Below are 18,661 nucleotides of genomic sequence, written 5' to 3'. Positions count from 1 at the left end.
TCAAAGGTTTCAGACACAAATCTTTGTATTTACACCGGCAGAGTGTTGCACAGGACTCTACGCTAAATTTTAAGCCCCCGGTCCAATTTAAGCAGTGGTCCAATATAAGCGGGCTTCTCCTATTATGTGTGTCCGGGTTATTTCTCGTAACCCTTTACATATATTTCACTACATAAAATTACGCATAAAATTCGTCATAAACGAATCGCAATTTTTCGCGAAAATGGGACCGCCAGGCTAAATAGAGCTTTAGTTCTGCTTGGATGGTAACAGGATGGATTCTTTTTCCCGATACATACAAGTATATTCGATCAAAATAATGTTAACTCTAAATAATTATTACGTTTTGAAACCGGGAAACATACTGTATATTATATTCGAAAACATCAAGTACGCTCCGAAAAAAAAAGAAAACTATTCGGTCCAAAGAGTTGTTTTTGTTGTCGTGTGCCAGCTAGGCTGGCAATTTGGGGGGGTGCGCTGCTTCACTTTTCCAACTGTACCGTAATCTGTTGTGAACTCCGACTTCCACAATACACACACGCCATAAGGACCTGTTTCTATAGGCTAGGCAACCATTCAAGACACAACAAGACATTCACACATAGGAAGGCCCAGGACCGGAGAGAGAACGTACATTCATGCCCGAGCCGGGATTCGAACCCGGGATCTCATCATCGCCACCACTGACCACTAGACAAATCGGGTGTCAATAGTGCGAACCATAGATTACAAGAATGAAATAAGAAACAGTGACAGATCCTCACTAATAATGTTCTGGGATGTACTGAATGTAATAACGCTTCCATTTACAACTTGATGTCTCAATAAAGAAAAAAAGAAAAAAAAAAAAAACTTTCTGAAAGTGAGAATTCTTCTCATCAGAGAAAACCATTATGTATTATATATATTTATTACACTATTGAAAAGGACATTTTTTTTTTTTGCTTCAGGAGAGACTATGTGCAAACTTAAATTCTAATAGTGAAGACTTGAAACAAATGTCAAGCATTTCTCCTTAAAAACATTGAACTAGTTAATGTTTACTCAGAACTTAAAGACGATTAAGAACATTAATGAGCAAATCAATACTGGCAAAATTTCTTGTTTTTGTATGGTATTTCTTTACACACACACACACAAAAAAAAAAAAAAACCCCTGGTGGATGAAAGATGTTAGAACCTAATAATTTATTTGATTTGTGTTGCATATTGTTTGTTAATTAACTCCCTTTGGAGTAGAATACGATAACTTTCTTCTGCTCCTCAGTTGTATTGTTTTTCTTGTTTGCAGGCTAGACAAATAATATGGAATTAATTGGATATATTTTTTGCTTTCAACGAACTATTTTTCATGAGCTTCCTTTTTACATCTCCTCACATAATTCCATACGCCTCCGATAGGAAGATTTCCCTAGCGATAAAAATAATTTTGCCTCGAATCTTCCCGTTGTTTTCTTTGACTTGTAATAGGGAACATAAGTTTTAGGAAAATAATCTCTGTCTTATTTGGCACAAGATTTTTTCTGCTCATTTCATAATGCAATTGATTAGTTAAGAGCATTGTATTCTTTTCAAATAATTTGCACGGGTGTGAAATATTTCCGTATATATTTCATATTTGCTCTATATTCTCGGAATTTTGAATTTTAACTTAATTTGTGGCATATACTTCTCACCACGATAAGTACATATTAATGAAATTTACGGTGTGGCTATAATTTCACAAGGTTGAGCATACGAAGTGAATCGCAGGAAATGTTCTATCCCCCAGTTTGGTTCTTACGGTGAATATGTTGTATTATAATTTGTGCAATATGCCTTTTTGTGATTTTCAACTATTGTTTGTGGTAATTCCACTGTTCTGTATTTTTGTATATTATCATACTTAAAAAAATACGATAAGCACAGTTGCATATCTTAAGAAATCTTCGTTTTAAAATTTTTCAAAAGGAACAGCTAAATCGTCAGCTACGCCTGCTCGTCCCTCTCCGTCCTATTTCTTTTCTTTTTTCTTTATTAATTTTCTTTTTTCAAGTTCATGTGAAAATAAGAAAGTCTTAAAATGCTACTACTCCGAATCATCCCCTCTCCCCCCGCCAAAAGCAGTACGGAGCATCTCAAATATCGTTTCTAGATGTTCAATTTCGCAAAATTTCCAGGGAAAGCCCCCGAATACCAAACAACATCACTTGAAACTATGTTCGAAAATCACCAAAGATTGCGTTTTTGGAGCCTCGATTTCAAAAGATTGCCGACCCTAATGTTACCAAATACGGTCTAGTTAAAAACTATTAATTATAAAGCTTAGACTTCGACATAAAGTTCCTACTTTTCGAAGGTTTTCCTCCATTCAAATTATTATTCAGTGCTTCATCTGAACTAAAAATATTCGGGCAAGGGCCTCCGAACCTTCTTCCTTTAATATCATCAGAAGATAGGTTTTTAAAAATAACTTAAGAAAACTCTAAGTGGAATAGCCTCTGAACCTCTTCCCCTCATAGAATATTGATTTAGTTTTTAGGACTTTAATTTTAAAAAAGTTTCCAGGAGGGAGCTCCAGAATCTCTTTCCTGTAAACATCTTCAAAGTTCAATTTCGAAAAATTGGAGGGGAGAGGAAGAATTGATTTCCATCTATTTTTTTCTTTTCAAAAACACATCCGGTAGAATGCCAGAGTTCCATCCCTTGTTTTAACGTCAATAAAAATGGTCGATAATCGCGTTTTAAGGCTTTAACTTTTATAAATTTTCGCGGAGCCCCTTGTACCCTTTTCCCCCCATAACACCATCAAAGACCGTTTAAAATTGCGTTTTTAAAACTACAAGTACCAAAAATTTTCCGGGGAGAGAGCCCCTGTACCTCCTCTTTTTAAAAGAGAATTTTCTTCCAATGTGCCCCTCTAAAACTATTTTCTCGTTGCGCCACTGCTCCTGTTGTCATGTTTTGACAAGCATAAAAGTTTTATTAATTACTAGCCGCCTGCGGCGACCAGCTGGTTCGCCTTCTTACGCCATTCGCCTTTTATGCAAGCGGCCACCTACGGCGACTGTTTGGCTAACTTTACCTTTTTACTTAGCATTTGTCGCCTTCGGCGGCTGTTTAAATAAATTTGGCAGCAGTATTAATCAATTCATCTCTATCTTTTTTTGTTTTTCACATTTTTATGCCAAGATTGCCGCCTTCGGCGGCTATCTACCTGTACGATCCACCTCTATTTATTTTAACCTCCCCGCCCATTTCTTAATAAAAACAAAGATCACTCAAAAAAACGCTTTTTTTTATTTAAGTTTACAAAAAAAAAGTTATCTCCAAAATTCCCCGTAGTGTGCAAAACGTAGCGTTTGACAAAGAAAAGAAAATCTCGCTGTTTTTATTGAATTAAATGCGCACAACTATGAAATGTTTCGTTTTATAGATACAGCAAAACGTCCAGCTTGGGGGTGGGGGGGGGGATGGAAAAAGAAATAAATGCAATCCCTAAATAAAAAAAAGAAAAGAAAAAAAGCAAGCGCTGCCGGAAAAACACGTGGTCATCACGTCATAAAATGTAAAAGTAAGCTATATAGTAAAAAAAAAAAAAAGATTAACATTGTTTGCGATTAAGATTCCGTCGTAAATATCGAATCGAAATCCAAGTAGTGACGTTAGAGGCATAAAAGAATGAAGAACCTTTTTTCGACAGATGCGTGGAAAGACATGATGTGTTCAGCTTAAAACAATTGTAAAATAAAAACTATTGCTTATTCTTAAGAACTTTTTTCTTCTGAAGAGGGCGAAATGTTTTTACTATTACCAACTTAAATTTTAGAAATGAGGCTTTGATACTTCTCGTAGGATGATATTAGAAAAAAATAAAACCCGGGAAAAATTGCAAATTAAAGGTTTTTTCAAAAATTCGTAAAAAATACAAAAATTGCTCTGTCTTCAAATTTTTTTTCATTCATCATATTTAAAATTAAACTTCCTACACTACAGTACAAAAAATATTTGTGTGGTGCGATTGGTTCGAGGTCTGTGAGGTAAAAAGTACTAAAAAGTGCAAAAAAACACATAAAACATTAAATAACTTTTTTTCTAATTAAAATATCAAAAATCGAAGCCCGAGGTGCACATCTTCGGCAAAAACAGTACCTGTATACCAAATTTCATCTTTCTAGGCCTTGCCGTTTTCCCGGGAAGCGCGCCACACACACACACACACAAACATCTTATTTTATTATATGTATAGATGCATCACTTAGAGATTAGATAGATATTCAAATTGACGTTAACTTTGATAGTTAAAATATTTTCCTTTTCCAAAATGTATTGTTAGCATACTAGAGGAGGTGCTGAACTCCAAATAATTTCGAGACATGAAGTAAAAACCTACACCATAGTCCAATATTAATATTCACACATGATTTTTTGTATAAATTAAATGTCAAACGTATTTTTTTCCTTTTTATATTTGTCTACAAAACCTCTCTCAAGATGTTAACTATATGTTTCCTGAACGCAAGAGCATAGAGGCGCTCACAAGATATTTGCACGACGCACAGTATTTCAAAACGACCGAAAAGCGGAAAAAATTCAATAACTTTGAATATTCTCAAAAAATGCTTTGGAAAATTGTTAAAATTGTTAGATGGTAATATTTATCTCCATGCTTGCTGATCGTATTCATTGCGAAACCCCGATTTTACGTCCCTCGAATCTACGTTTTCTCAACATTTTATGTTTTTTTATCGACAGGTCCCAGTTTTTCCGTACACTAATAATATTAATTTAACCCGGATAGAAAGTTTGTTATTTATGAATTTCCCTCATTTTACGTTTTTCCTTGGCAGTTAAAAAAAAGAGAGAAAAAGTTTTAAAATTAAGAAAAGTGTTTCCCTCTGTGCATTTTTAAACATAATCCACTCTGTTGAAAGTTTAATCCATGATAACTGAAACACTTCTGCTCCCTGCGTAGCTGACCTTATGGACTTTTCGGTCACCAATGAAGCTGAACAAGAAGAAGAGGAAACACAACTCGTCTCTTCTCTCAATACTGCATTTTTGAGCTTAAAAATAGTGAAAAACTATTTTCTTTATCATAAAGACCAGGAAAAAACTTTGCAAAGTGTTCCATTCCTGGAAGATGCTGTATTTAGTTTGGATTCAATTACTCATTATTACTGACTATTTTCAACCTAAACGCTCGAATTCGTTACTTAATGTGTTAGAATGATCTAAACTGGTGTGTACAATAATGTTCTTTTCGTAAAATATCGCATTTTTACATTTTATAAGCGTCATTGTAGCAACTTTTTACTAATTTTGTTTTTTTTAATCTAATTTTTACTTTTTATGCATTTCCCGTATTTTACGTTTTTCCATATTTTATGTTTTTGGATTTGATTTGACGTTTTCCCATATTTTATGTATTTTATGTCTGATTCAGGCCTCTGAGAAACGTAAAATCGGGGTTTCTCTGTAGCTCATTTCAGTTTTTAGTGAAAAATATAAATTAAATCAGTCGTTTGCCACACGCAAGGTTTATTTATTGCAATTGATGCCCTCGAACAATATTTTCTGGCAATGTTGACAAACAGAGAACAGCTTTATACTATAATGATTTCGAAAAGGAAATCAGAAATTTCAAACGTTTCATGATTTTCTAATTTCATTGTTTTATGAACAGAATGGTTATTTAACTTTTTATATAGAATTCTGTATGAGTTTTAAAAATTTCTTTCTCATATGTATCTAATTTAAAGCCAAACGGGTTCGAAGATTGTTATTTTCATGTTACTACTGCTTTGCATGTAGAATAATGCTCCGCATTAAGCCATAATAACGTAAATCTGTTTAAAAAAATCCTCTATATTTATTCATGAATGTTTCAAAAGTCCCAACTTTCGGAAACAGTAAACAAACGTTTTTAGGCTCTCCTGCAAAGTAGTGAAACTGTGACGTACGTTAGTCTGGAGCATGTCAAATTTGATGACAAGATAAAAAAAGCAATTTACCCCCATACCGTTACGGGTTATTTTCTAACTTACTATATTGGGATTCGTAAATAGCGAAGATCAAACAAAAACTTCTGCCACGACTGCAGTCGCAAGAGGTCGCAGCTAAAATGTTGTTGTTTATTTACAGGAAGGATTAAACTATTGATATATGTACATTTTAGCTCACCGGAAGCCGATAAAAGTATATTCCACAGTACTTTTCATTATATTTTTAAGAAAATAATATTTTTTTCATTTCAGGTAGTTTTTAATTTTGATGATTTTTTTAATTTTTAAATACGATGTAATATGCATCCTATAAGTGTGAAAAACCAATCAGAAATGACTTTTATTAAATTTTAGTCCTTCTTATTGAACGAATGAATTAAAACTGAAGTATAAGGCGTACGTCCGAAAAAAGTAAAAACATAATTGTTCAACAATCTCGGCTTATTTTTGTCAAAACGAATTTTTTTTTCAAAAAACTCTTATGGAGTAAGTTACTACAACTCAAGGGCTAAGTAATTACGGCATGCATTATTTTTTATCCTAAAACTTAAAAATGGCTATTTTTTCCGCCCTTGAACCACTGTGCGACGGCGCCGATCAAGCTTGGCGCGGCCCTGGTGTAGACAAAATGGACTATTTCACTTTTCCTCATCCACTTTATCCCGCATTCATTTGACCAATTGAGAAAAAAAATTAAAATACAAATAGGCTAAATATTAACTAAATAAATACTGCACCGACTATTAGAAGGTCCCAATCAATGTTTAAAATGTTAATTAGAAGAACTTTATCAATTGAAAATAATTTTGGACTTACAACAAAATATTACGATTTGAGTATCCATTTTTGAAAATTGCTTCTATTATCATATGCTTTGATTTTAAGGGGTAAATCTTTTTTGACTGGAATACACTACATATGTAACTACATAGTTAAAACATTACTAGGTAAGTGTCGCAAAAAGAGAAGCAAATATTTCACCATTTCACTTTTTCCCACATTTCTCTGCACTGTAACCCATAATACTTTAAACATTATACCATAATTTTTCGTCGTATGCTCAATTTCTTTGCTCCAGCTAGGCTCGGATCTTTAAATTTTGGGTCCTCCTGCAAAAAGCCCCAAGCCACAAAATTTATTGATCCCCTCTCCTCCCCCCAAAAATAATGAGTATTTTTTTAACTACTGCTCCTTGGTTTTAGCTGCTTCAATATTTCTACTTTAATTTTGAACTTATTTGCTTCAGCATTTCTATTTTTTTTATTTTATATCATTATTTTAGGGTTATTTTCAATTACTTGTCAAAGCACTTCTGGAAAGTTGAGTGAATATTTGTTTGTGATTTTTGAAAAATCATTTTATTTCCAAGTTATGCATAAAAACAGCAATTAAACAAGTCTCACATATCTTCTCATTGTTTGCATTTCGAAGAATATTTTAATTACATCCCGAAAAAAAATCCAAAACTGTTCTCTCCTAAAGATGTTTTAAAGGGCTCCCAAATTCTTTGGAATTGGTTTAGCATTCTTAATGATTCAGCATTTGTTGCGTATTTTTTTTTTTTTCAAGTTTATCGTATGTTCCTAAATTTTGATGACATTCATTTTAATAACTTCTTAATCGCTACCAGCTTTTTAATTACTTAAATTTTCGGCAAATTAATTTTTGTTTCTTCATTATATCTTTATTTCATTTGTTTTAATGTTAAACTGTTATTCATATTTTTATTCTGAAGAACCGAAATTCTTCGAATTTTTGCTCATCCAAACTCCTCTAAATATAGATTTTGAAAATGTTTTGTCCAGTTTTTTTTTGGTATTTCTAGGGAATTTTGTGAATGCTTTGAATTTTATGTATTTCTTCTGGTTATCTTTCTTAGTTTCTATGCGCTGTGTATGTGTGTGTGTTCTGGCTTTGTTCTTTTATGTATTGAGTAGTAGTTTGAAGGATTTGTTCCAATTTGTTTAGTTTTAATCTTTAAAATACCCTTCATTCTTCTATCTTCGGAAGTACATGAAAGGTTTTTTCCATTGCTATTGGATGATCAAACCAGTCCGCTAACTCGTCTTGAAGCTGAATTTTCCGTAAATGACATTCATTTCTTATCCGAAATCGCGAAATTTGAATAATTTGAATTCTAAATTGCGACAACAAAATGAAACTCAAAATAAATTTAATGCATCAATATTGATGGCTGTTCCAAACTTTGTTTAGTATCAATTGTAAGGAGAGGATAATAAAACTTGAATCATTTGAATTGTTCTTTGTCGTAGATGAGCAAAGCAAATTTTCCACAATTCAAATTTATTCTTTTCATTGTAGTTTTAAGCGAAATTTTTACTTCCTCTATTGTTACTTATTTTTTCACAAAATGAACGTTGAAGTTTCAAAATTAATTAAAACATCTTTAATTAGAGTTCAAAACTTAGAAAACGAAGGTTTAGCGGTTTTTTTTTTTGGCGGGCATGCTGGATATTTTTGCTTCCTTTTTAAATCTTTTCGCATTACTGAAGGATAAGTGATTGTTTTGGCTTCAGATTTTCCTTCGCACTTTTCACCCCCTTTAAAAAAAAAATTTCCCCTCTTTCTTTTAATACACATTTGTTGCATTTTTTAATCCCTTTTTTCGCGATTTGATGTCATGTTTTACATTTTCGGCAGTATTTACTCACTTTTCTTTTACTGTCCTTAAAGTGAAAATTGTCACAAAATTCGGAAGGACCCTTGAAGGGGTGGGGTGCTGTGCACCTCACGGAGACTTTTCTTAAAAAATTAGTTATTTTTTCATTCACGTAAATTATTCAATGTTCTTACATATTATATATAGTGTTTCTATTTTTTCTCAACTTTTTTCTTGAACATTTGAAAAATAATTTCAAATTTTAATTCGAATATTAGGTTTTTAAAAATTATTATTTCAAGTTTTGTAGTGTCTTGTGTTTTGAGTTTCTTATTGGCACAGCGAGGTTTGCGGGTATGCAGATCCGATACTATTAGCATTTCGTTAGAGTAGATTTCGTTAAGTAAAAAAGCACAAATTTTGCAATAATATCAAGCACGTGTTCACGGTTACAACGAACTCTATTTTTAGGGCAAAAGAAGTAAGTTAATGGACCAAATAAGTTGACTTCTGTGATGAGCATCAGACAAAATCTGGATTTTATCGGAATGTTCGGATTACAAGATAAAATTCCGTCTTTTGCGCACACTAAAGTGCAAATATTTACATTCTTCCGTTTTTTATTGCTCCTAAAGATATATTAAGCAATAGCTTTCGCAAAAGCTCTAAATTATTGAGGAGATAACATTTCCGGGCTTATTAGCCGTGGTCTAATTGGAGTAGAAATTCCAGACGTTTCGGCTTGCTTTGCTGCAGCCATCATCAGTGGTTTGAGTTTGGTGAGACTGATTAATGGCTTCGGTGGCTCCGGTATTTAAGCAAACTGCTGCTGCGCTGCTGGTCCTGATTGGGAGGCGTTCCTCTAAATTATTGACTGAAGTCCCTCATGAATATTTCAAATAAAATATCAAATATTTGACATATTTTCGATGTTCCTAAACAAGTCCTTTTTCATTTCATTACTGGTTTTGCATACTATTGATACACAATAAATTAATTCTAAATATGTCTGTTGCATAATTTGTATATCTTAAACTAAGAAACTTTCTTCTGTGCCGAGAAAATAACTTTATTGGTGGTTGAAAATTGATTTAAAACACAAAACACTTTTTGCACGCAAATATCTATGATTTTAGTATATGAATAAGCACGTAAAATAAATCCCAACAATGTGAGCGAAACGAGTTCAAAAAATTGGGGAAAACATTATGAGTTGAAGATATTATTGTATTATAATATATTATTTTTGTTTTTAGATGATAGTTCGAGCCGCTGTCCTTGGATTCGAAATAAATTAAAGAACGGAAGAGTCAAAATACGATCTAGAGGCAGGATAGCAAAGTTTTTGTGTGACCCCGGATATGAACTTGCTGGAAAGCGGTTTGCAACTTGCGTGAGGGGTCAATGGAACAATCCAATTCCAATTTGTGTTGGTAAGTTCTGCAAAATCATCAATTTAAACTTATGAAAGGAGATGACATAAAAGCTAATGTTGCTCGAAACTGCAGGTATTCAATTTAAATTACGGTAGATTAAAAAACACTTGATTTTAAGTTGTGATATTTTTCAATGAAACATGCAAAAGTAATAAAACAAAACTGAAGTGCTGAAAACCCTGAAAGCATTTCTAATACTGTTAATCCGTGTGATTATTAATTTTTAATGGAACATATTAATCCGAATACTGGGATAAATAATCTAAAGTAAATCAACCATACTCAACTCCTTTTATCGCCGGAACATACACATAACAACTTTTTTTTATACTGACTGCAACTTAAACGAAAAAAAAAAATATGTATGCTTTAAACAACCCTTTATTTGTTAGTGATACCGAAAAATAAAGACGCATCTTTAAATATATTTGAATCGACGAATCCTTAAAATAGGAAACAATAGTACTTGATCAAGACTTACCTACCCAAAATAAGTTTATATTACAAGTTGTTGATTTTCGATCCGCATTATACCAGTTTAATGATGTCCGAGGTTAACGGCTTAAGTGACACTGACATGAACTTATGGATGAAGGAGGCTAATTGCATCTGAACAATAGTTAATTAAATTTCATACAAAAACTAAGCATAAAAGGTTTATAATTAATGTTTTCGAAGATTTTCTCGCATTGTTTACACAACACACTTCCTGCACGTGCTTACAAACATTTCTTCACAAAATTGTGTAGGGTGGAGTTGAGTTGGTTACGGCTGCTCTCGTAAATCGGCGCTAGCGACTCTACAGTACGACTCTCTGCAACGAAAATGTCTCACAGAATAATTTGCAGTGAAAATGGACACACTGAAACTTATAGAGTAAGCAAAGAAAAAAACATGGAGCCAGAAAAAACTTTTATTCTCCCAACTGTTATTTTTTATTTGATTTTTTTTAAGTGTCCGATTTTGGAAAAAAGGCGTGGTCTGTATGATATCTAAAGCGATGAAATTTGGCGTGCTAGTCCATTGCCACGCTTAATGTTAACGCTTTGCTGTATGCCTCGTTGCCAGGTTATGATAATTTGCGCTGTCCGGTAATGGCATCAGTGAATGGCAATTCATCACTTGTGATGTCTTTTGCAAAAGCGTAAAAAATGAATTTCAATCTGCGCACCGATTAAAATAATTGTTAAAAAATATTAAACTTTGTCAAATTATTTAAAAAATGATTAAATCCTATGTGGATGCTTAAAGCATCCCTAACATGCTTAAAAAAACATGCTCTTCCAGAAAAAATACTTTTAAAATTTCGCAAACAACCCCATCAGCTTCATTTTTTTACGCGCTTATTTTCAGAAAGGACAAATTCTTCGACAAGACCTCCTTGTGTGCCTATATTCGCTGCTTCAAGCAGCGGTATTGAGACAAAGAAGTTTTGGATGCTCTTAACCTTCAGTAATTAATGGAAGTGCTGTGTAAGTTGTGGTGGAGATATGATGCTAGAAGAGGTATGCGCAGATATCAGTACGTGTGCATTTGTAGTAGCAATGGCATGGCGCAGTAAGCATCAGCATATGTTGTGGAGGAGGTGTTCCAGGAATCTCGAAATTGTTTAGCACAGTTGCCTAGCACTTTTCTGATAGGAATGTAAGAAAATCTTATACTTAATATAAAATATAATAGTAAGCGCAATGATCGATGCTTTGTGAATAGTTTTTCTAATCGAACAAGATCATCTAGGATAGCGGTTCCCCAACTTTTTCTCCCTAACGAACCCTTTCAAAATCTTAAAGAAGTTGGCGAACCCCCTGTGCAATAAGTAATAAATAACAAGGAAAAAAAAAACAGAATTTTTGAAAAAAATACTAAGCACTTTTCATAGTGCACTCAAGAGGATAAACTAACTTTACTGGGTCAGGAAGCACAATATTTAAGTATTCCTGTAGCGTTCGAAAATTCCAAGAAAATGACAACACAAAAAAAGAAAAGTTCGGCTCAGGTCACGAAGAGAATTTTTTATCATTATCCAGTTTTCAATCATAGCTTGGAGTGTTGAAACATGCATATAATTCTTATTGGGAAAATTTAGTTTGAAATGACTAGAACCGCAGTTTTCTTCGTTTGTAGGGTCATTTTCTTGTAATTTTTGAAGATTGCAGGAATACTTAAATTTTCCTATCTAACCCAGAAAAGTTACTTTGTCCTTTTTGAATGCATTATGAAAAGTGCTTAGTATTTTTTTTTTTAAATTCTGTTATTTTACTCGTTTTATTGTAAATGTTTATCAAAAATAGAATAATGCTACCATCACACGAAACTTCACCTCATTTTTTCATATAAATGCTCCGTACTAAAAGGAAAAATAAAACCTATATACGTTCCTAAAACTTAAGTTAGGGAACTTAAGTTTTAGGAATAGTATCCCTTCCTCTCTAGGGAATTATTTGCTTGCTAATTTAATTAAAATCATTTAAACATTAAAGGTTTCCCAAACTAATTTATGTTTCAAAGCATACAAGTTACTCGTGATAAAGGTCATAATATGTCTCTTTACTTAGTCCCGTTATCTGTTATTTTCATAGATGAGAGCAATGATAGGCATTTCATGCGTACTCCGACGAAGCCATCATTCAAAATTTTCATTATGATTACTACTGTTATTACTGTTGTAAGGCAACGAATATTTGTAACATAGGATTTTATATTTAATCATTTAATGGGGAACTTACATGAAATATTTGCTGTTTTCCCTCTTAACCGAAATAAAAGTTCTATTTTAGAATTTTAATTTTTCAGCGTTAATTTGTGCTTTACGATTGAGCAAATCACTCAGTGAAAAACCCGAAGTCTCTAAGTGGTCTAGTTTCCGAGATGTAAGTAAAAGCAAGTCTCAGATTTTTCAGTGACAATCAGGCCAAGTATAATAAAAGTACTTAAAAACTCACACGCTATACAGAACGCAAACATAACTACAAAATATGGAAGTAGAAACTAAAATGACGGCGAGAAAATGAACGCAAAACTAATTCAACTAAAAAAAAAAGGCAGTGGTTTTTTTTTGTTTAATTTTAGCATCCTGCAATTAAAATTTTTTTTAAATTTGATGTTAGTGCATTCAAAGTTTGGCTAAAATATCTGACAATTTCAGTCTTACATTAGATTCAACATTAAATTTGCGTCAGTACTTAGTTCTGTATGTGCTGAAAATCCATTTCACGTAGAAATGTTACTATCTAAAATGGTTATAAAATTTTTAATACGTCTTTTTCTGACACAACAGTACATTTATTTTTAGCCTGAATCAGAAGTCAAATGAAGAATAATCTTTAAAAATACCTTTTACAAAACTGTTTCAGATTAGTTACATGATATTTTTTTCTGCCAGTAAAATTAGCTAGATCTCTAAATTTAGTATCATCTTGAAAATGACTTCTTGTCCGATAGATATATGCTCTGCACATCAATCGTTTGAGTGCTGAAGAATTTTCTTGCCCTTATACTAAATGTGCGAAACAAAATGCGTACCGATTTTTGTTTCGTCTAACTTTTTTTCTTTGAAACAATAAAACGTCTATAACTAAATGTAATTATTTCAAAGAAGGTGATATTTACCAATAAAAATATTTCTATGATCACTTATTAGAAGAGAATTTTTCTGCACGAATTTCTGAACTCCTTTTCTACATGCAGCGCAAATTAAGTGCAAGTTCTCATTCCGTTGATTTTTTTTCACTGTGTACCTCAAATTCATTTATGTTTCGAAATTAGGATAAAATCTATAGCGTACACATCGAAAAGATTTAAAAAAAAAATTTAAAAAAAAAAAAAAGGCATTGTAGCTAAAAAGACACAGTAAAATTCCTTTGCGATGAACGTCCAGAAACAACAAGTTGTGTTTGTTGTGAAGGGTGTTTCTCTGCTATAAGCTAAGACGGTTAATCAATCTTAGCTTAATAATCTCTCCCATAATCCAAGCTAAGACGGTTTGCTTGAATATTTGTTTCTTTGAAACTGATATTTCGTTGTTTTGTTATTTGCCGTAATGAAAGTTTTTTGTATAACTTTTTTTTTTTTGATTAAATTACAGCTCGTGGATGTCCTAAACTTCCAGAACCTGCCAACGGTAGAGTCAGTGAAATGTACCGAGGAGCTCTGCTCATATATGACTGTTTACCAGGATATGTGTTAGATGGTGATATGTCCGTTTTTTGCGATGGAAGAAGATGGAATGCAAGCCTTCCAGCCTGCGTTGGTGAGTTGACCTTAAGATTACTGTCATGAGTGACATCTAGGACATGGGTAACGACGGCCATAAGAGCAATCGTGCTCGCCTTTCCCCAAATACCAAGCATACCATTTAAGATAGAAAAACCCCACCACTAAAGAGGAAAACATATCCATAAAAATACCCCTAAAAATTGCAATAGTTCAGTCTGCCATTAAATTTTTCAGTATCAGACTGAAAATTGTAAATCTTCAGTCTGCTACTGAAAGGGGGTGCAGACCCCTTTCAGTCAAAGGGAAACTGACTTAGCCAGTATGGAACATTAGTAGGATGCTAAAGCTAACAGGCTAAGAACTAATCTATGTTTTATTTTAAGAACCAATAGAGAGCTGAACGTGTTTCACAACGTTTTATGCATATTGTCTTGATTTTACGATTAGTAAAACATACTTCTTATGTAAATTCGAAATAGCAACAAAATTACGCTAACATTAGGTTGGACGTTAAGGAAGGGCGTTTTCAGATTGGATCCTACAGTTGGGGCAAGCATAACCTAAGAGCGTCGTATTGTTGTGATTAGAAGCTGCGTTGCTTTTAGGTTAGGTTTGACCCAATTTGCTCAAAAGAAGTTATGAAACTGTTTAGTCGTACATCTCTTTCATATGTTGAAAAAATAATTGAACACTTGACGAGTTCAAGCATTAAAAAATTCTAGTATTTTTACAAATTTTCCAACGGTTGTAAAAAATGAACAAGCAACAGTGTTTACTGGTTTTAAAAATCATGCAAAGGAGAAATTTTTCAAGTGTTGGAGTAATGTTTTCGCAGTATAACAGAGAAAAGAATAACCCAGAGGTATTTTGAAATTTCCGGAACCTAAAAATGCTATTTACAGTAAAATAATAGATAATAAAGTGATTTTTTTTAAATTCTGAAACTTTATGTTCAGTTACCATGAATGAAAAGTAGATATTGTCAGCTAAAATGGCTACCTTATGATAAAGATAGGAAATATTTTCTGCAATTTTTATCAGCTGTATAGAACTATAAGGAAACAATCTTACTTCACTGGGTTTATATTATACTAGCTGCGTGCCCAGAGTTGCACGGGCTGCTTAAAAAATGAAGGAGATGTCCATTTGATGTTTTTGTATTACTCTGACATCAGTTTCTAAAGCGCTAAGGAGTAAATAAACACGCGTAATGCAAGGTTTGCAAAGCACCAATAAAGCATATTTTTGGCAAAAATCTCTTTAACGTTAATCATAGTTATCAATGATACAAGTTATGAGTATTTTCAACTAGCACAAAAGATGAAAATATATGCATTATCTACTATAATCTGTGCTCACGTTAAAATGAATTACATCTGATAGACTATATCTGAACTATTTATGCACAATTACAATCAGCTTTTTACATAGAATGACAGATACTTTTTGGTTGATTACGTGAAACTAAAGCACCAAGACTAAATAACTACTAATAAGCATTAATTTCATACCAAGTCATCAGATTCCAATTTAGCTTTCATTAAAATACTTAAAAACAATCTTTTCTGTTCAACTCTGTTTCACAAAGAAATCTAAACAATCTTAATTTAACATGTTCTTTTAACGATATAAACTGTATTTTAAAAATAGAAACAGGAAAGAAAAAGAGTTTTGTTACAATTCGAAAACTCATCCATGTGACGGGAAAAAGTCCAACAAAATAAACATAATTAGTCGCACATCCTAAGTGTACCAAAATATGAGGCCTGTGAATGATAAACTTACACTACAATCAATAAACATAGCTAAAGAAACAACTTTTATATGCTGAAAAGAGTTAAGAACATTGAATGTAAAAAATAAAAAAGGACAGACGATAAAATAAAGGCTATGTCCGAATAGGGTAACCAATTTTAAACTAATTTAAAATGAAATTCTAGATGGAAACGTTGTTTTAAGATTTGGACAGCAGCCAAAAAAATCTCTTTTAAAACAATTATTAGGATTTTACTTGCTCACGCATATGCAAAATGGCAACAGGAAAGAAATAAAAATTCCTGAATAACGTTATGTTAATTAACGTTTTAATTAATATCTCTGCTAATTAATGTCGCACAATTACGAGATTGGTCCTATTGTTTTCTTTGGAAAATTTCGAATTGATCGGTATCTCGTTTGACTCTCGATTCGCAGCAGTTCTCGAGAAGATCGATCTTCAGACAGACAGACAGACAGACAGACGGACGCGAACAGATTTTAATATTGTAGTGGATTAGTGTCAAATTGAACACAGAAAACAACCAGATACATATTTTTAAAACCTTAGTTTAAATACTGGTATTTGCATTTAAAATTTGGTGTTACAATCAGAAACAAAAACAAACCTTTGCAAATGTTTGATATATTGTTTCTTTCTCTTTCATAGCTATAAAAAAATAAGTCTAAACATATAAACGTTTAAATTTAATATTAAGGGCTGAAATAGCTGCCTCATGATTAAGATAAATAATTTAATGCCTGAATTTCTTTTTTGTCTCTATAAAAGAATAAGGAGAGATTCTTGTAGCAATGACTTTATATTACCGCTAGATTGGATCCAAGTTAACAACCAGAACCAATTATGGCTTTTATTGGCCCTAGAGTGATACATGTATATGAACGGGAAAACTATTTATGACGTCAATAGAAACACTTCCAACTCCACAAATTTCTTTTGGCTAATATCCAGATAGAACACATAAAGTGTATTGTATTTTAGCGTTCCCGTAAAAAAATATTCGAAAGCGGAAAACTGCCAACTTTATTTGGGAAAATACATTATTTTTTAGCGGTGAAGTAAGAAAGAAAACAAATAACGATTTTTCTTTACAGTTGAAAAAAACAACTTTTTTTTCCAAATATGTCCTCGCGTAAATTAGAAAACGTAATCACAAAAAGTATAATTGAATTTAATGGTGCAAATTTACTGTAAATAAGCTTTGCTTTCGCCCACATAAAGGTAAATCATTGGGATTTACATCTAAGAATTCGCCTTTGAAATCTTTTATAGGGTTTCAATGCTCTCCAAGTTATGAGACTTTGCTTTCTTTCTACAACTCAAACTAAATTCAACGCAAAATTAGTTAAAATGATGTAAAAACTATCAAATTTTGTGAAAACGCTCAACGATTTTTTAGAGACATTTCAAAACTTTTTACACAATTGCTTTTGTGCAACATTTTTCTTTGTGCGCTTCTCTGTTTCTGGTTCATATTTCACTCTTGTTTCTGTATCTATTAGTTTGACTAAGACGTTCGGGTTTGTTTCTTTTTTTTTCATTTTCCTTTCCTTTGGAAGTCGATTTTCTTCTACTTATTTATTTATTTTTAATTTTTTTTACAAATAGAACCATGCTTTTTTCTAATTGTTTTTTATTATGTGATACCAAGAAATTACAAATAAATTTAAAAAATAACATTTTATTAAAGAATATTTCCTGCTCAATAGAGTAAAATTAATTGTTCAAAAATGTCTCACTTAAAATTATATTGCATAGTTTTTCCTCATTAATATCAGATCCTACTAATAGACTCGTTTCATATTGTTCGTTCAGCATTGATAGGTGCGATAAATTGTATATGACAAAGTAGACTCATTTCCATTGTAATTTAATGAAAACTTCATTGTAAAAGAAGAACTATTTTTGTACAATGAGATTTTTTCCCTTTTTTCCCTTACAGACTGTTTTGCGATAAAAGTCTTTATTGATATCATTTAAATTAATTAAATCACATAAAGTTCCACATTCGGTTTAATGTTTTATTTCTACATTTTTTAAAAACTTTAAGAGATAGCTATTAAATTAACTTAAATCGGTTGTGATTTATTTCTTCTTTTTAAATTCGAAGAAGAAAATTCATTTTCTAAATATCGACAATTTTACTAGAGTCGATCCAAAAAAAAAAAAAGGTATTCACAAAGCTTCAGCTGCACGAGAAGGTGCGAGGTAAAATCCGACAGCACCGTTGTGCCCCTTCCTGACTCATCAAGTTTCGCTGCTTAGTTAAATTTTGGCTCAGAAGCAGCCCGAGATGAAAGTAGCTATTGTTGATCTCGCCAAGAGCGAGGTTCGGTAATAATGCAAACAGTTATTGTGAAACAATAAAAAACTCAGAAGAGATATCCAGAACCGCTGGCGAGGACAACTGACAGACGATGCAACGCAGCTTCACGACAACAACCCCTCTCGCGTCCCTTCAAGGCTAGGAATTTTTAACATACATTGGGTGGGCTGACATGCCCCAATATCGAACCTGGACTTTGTGTCTTGTGTTGTTCCTCACTTGTTCCTCAATTTAAACAACACTTGGGAGGCAAATACTTCCGGAGCTGGGATGAAGTCGAAGAAGAGTTGAAACGCTTTC

The 18,661-nt window shown here is 32.6% G+C and overlaps 1 protein-coding gene across 1 annotated transcript in view; it reads left to right on the top strand.

The window, feature by feature from the left end:
• The window catches only part of LOC129218373 (uncharacterized), a 43,938-nt gene that overhangs the window by 3,655 nt on the left and 21,622 nt on the right, over positions 1-18,661 (top strand). The window contains exons 2-3 of the mRNA XM_054852655.1: positions 9,864-10,040; positions 14,128-14,292. Coding sequence (XP_054708630.1) covers positions 9,864-10,040; positions 14,128-14,292 — 342 coding nt within the window. The remainder of the gene's footprint in view (positions 1-9,863; positions 10,041-14,127; positions 14,293-18,661) is intronic.

Source organism: Uloborus diversus, chromosome 1 (assembly GCF_026930045.1).
Source record: "Uloborus diversus isolate 005 chromosome 1, Udiv.v.3.1, whole genome shotgun sequence".
Taxonomy (NCBI): domain Eukaryota; kingdom Metazoa; phylum Arthropoda; class Arachnida; order Araneae; family Uloboridae; genus Uloborus; species Uloborus diversus.
This window is presented reverse-complemented; position numbering and strand designations above follow the sequence as displayed.